General features: G+C 39.1%; 1 protein-coding gene across 3 annotated transcripts in view; it reads left to right on the plus strand.

Moving 5' to 3' along the window:
- The window catches only part of UGDH (UDP-glucose 6-dehydrogenase), a 31,508-nt gene that overhangs the window by 7,723 nt on the left and 21,863 nt on the right, over window positions 1-1,922 (plus strand). For all 3 annotated transcript variants that reach the window (XM_024731680.1, XM_024731683.1, XM_024731681.1), the window contains one exon: window positions 1,244-1,412. In XM_024731680.1, coding sequence (XP_024587448.1) covers window positions 1,244-1,412 — 169 coding nt within the window. The remainder of the gene's footprint in view (window positions 1-1,243; window positions 1,413-1,922) is intronic.

Genomic DNA, 1,922 nt, shown 5'->3' on the forward strand with positions numbered 1-1,922 from the left:
TCCGTTATCCCCGGCGGGGGGGGGGGGGGGGGGGGGGGGGGGGGGGGGGGGGGGGGGGCTGGTTTTCGACTCCTGATCTCGATCCCTGGTCGTGGACCTAGGATCCCACAAGCCATGCGGCCAAAAAAAAAAGTCATTAGAGATCAGAATATGAGTTGATATCTGCTAATCATAACTACTAAAGATCAATTTATAAGCCAGATTACTTGCTTATTAACACAGACCAGGATTCTTGTTTGGGTTGTCAGCTCATTCTCTTCCAGTTGGGAAGTCTTACCCAGAGAACCAACCAAGATTAGAGCGTTGTTTGATTAATACAGATTCAGACCAAAGGGAATTGGATCGTCTTAATTATGTGCTTTGTGTATCTTTTTTCATAATAGAGATATACTTGCCAGGCATTGTAATTAGATCAGCCTTCCAGAGTACCTTCTCTGATCCATGCAGGAATATACTAACAAATGCTTAAACTCTCTAGGACAAAAGTTCTAAGAATCTTATCAGTTTGATCGTTCTCATTACTGAATAAACTGAAATTCTTACATATAACTCAGTCCCTTGTCATTTTGATTCGAGTGAATCAATTCACTGGTTTTTGAAAAACCCATCAAAATCTGTGTAACAGCTTTGCTAACTACAGAAATCACTTTCTTTTAACCATCTCCTGGTTTCTGATTAAAGTTGAAATAGAGTTTAAGATCATCGTCCAGTACCTAAAAATGAATTGCTGAAACCAAATTGTGCAGGGAATATAATCTCAGAGGCCAATTCTGGACTTAGGAGCTAATCTTAATATCTGTCATTTTAGTCTAAACCTGTTGTAAAGCTGACCTTTGTACACCAGCATTTAGTTAAGCAAGAATTGCACTGGTGTGTTCACCCTTGAATTTTCCCTCAGCAATCAAAGTTACCCTAGAGTGTTAGAAGATTAAGTAAGGTTTTATTTTGCTTCTTGACTTTCTATATTAGTTCATTATAATCTTTGTGACACTTTAGTAATATCAGTTACTATAATTTTTTCCATATTTCATGCTGGTACAGCTGAGAACAGGCTAGGTCATCCAATTGGAACATTATTTTTTTAATTATCATTGTCTTCATAATTCTTAATGAGTGTGAATATAGGAAATCTTTCCAGTATCTGTCACCTTGACAGTTTTTATAAAGGGTGATGAATGTGCAGTGTGATTTCTTTAAATTTTCTGTTCTCAATAGTTGGACGGTCTTACTCTTTCCCTTCTAGTACAATCATGTTTGAAATTAAGAAGATCTGCTGCATCGGTGCAGGCTATGTTGGAGGACCCACATGTAGTGTCATTGCTCATATGTGCCCTGAAATCAGGGTAACGGTTGTTGATGTCAATGAATCAAGAATCAATGCATGGAACTCTCCTACACTTCCTATTTATGAGGTAAACCAATGCTTTGTTCTTATGCTCTTTGTTTTCTTAATCTTTTTGCTAAGTAATTTACTTTTAATATAAAATTCTATGACTTCAACTGATAAGAAATTAAATGAAAAAACATAAATACACAATGTTATGGACATTATAATTATGTCAAATATGCCCAGAGAAAATGCCTAGAAAAAAGTATATTGAATATTAATAGTGGTTATATTAGTGAAGTGAGATTATGGGTAATTTTCTTATCTTCTCTATTTTCTAATTTTGTTTGTTAGTATGGTTACCATATGGTAATAGTACAATTAAAAAGTGACATCTGGGGCTTCCCTGGTGGCGCAGTGGTCGAGAGTCTGCCTGCCGATGCAGGGGACACGGGTTTGTGCCCCGGTCCGGGAAGATCCCACGTGCCGCGGAGCAGCTGGTCCCGTGAGCCATGGCCGCTGAGCCTGCGCGTCTGGAGCCTGTGCTCCGCAATGGAGAGGCCACAGCAGTGAGAGGCCCGCGTACAGCAAAAAA

The sequence above is a fragment of the Neophocaena asiaeorientalis genome, unplaced genomic scaffold (genome assembly GCF_003031525.2).
Source record: "Neophocaena asiaeorientalis asiaeorientalis breed wild unplaced genomic scaffold, Neophocaena_asiaeorientalis_V1.1 scaffold39, whole genome shotgun sequence".
In the NCBI taxonomy this organism is placed as follows: domain Eukaryota; kingdom Metazoa; phylum Chordata; class Mammalia; order Artiodactyla; family Phocoenidae; genus Neophocaena; species Neophocaena asiaeorientalis.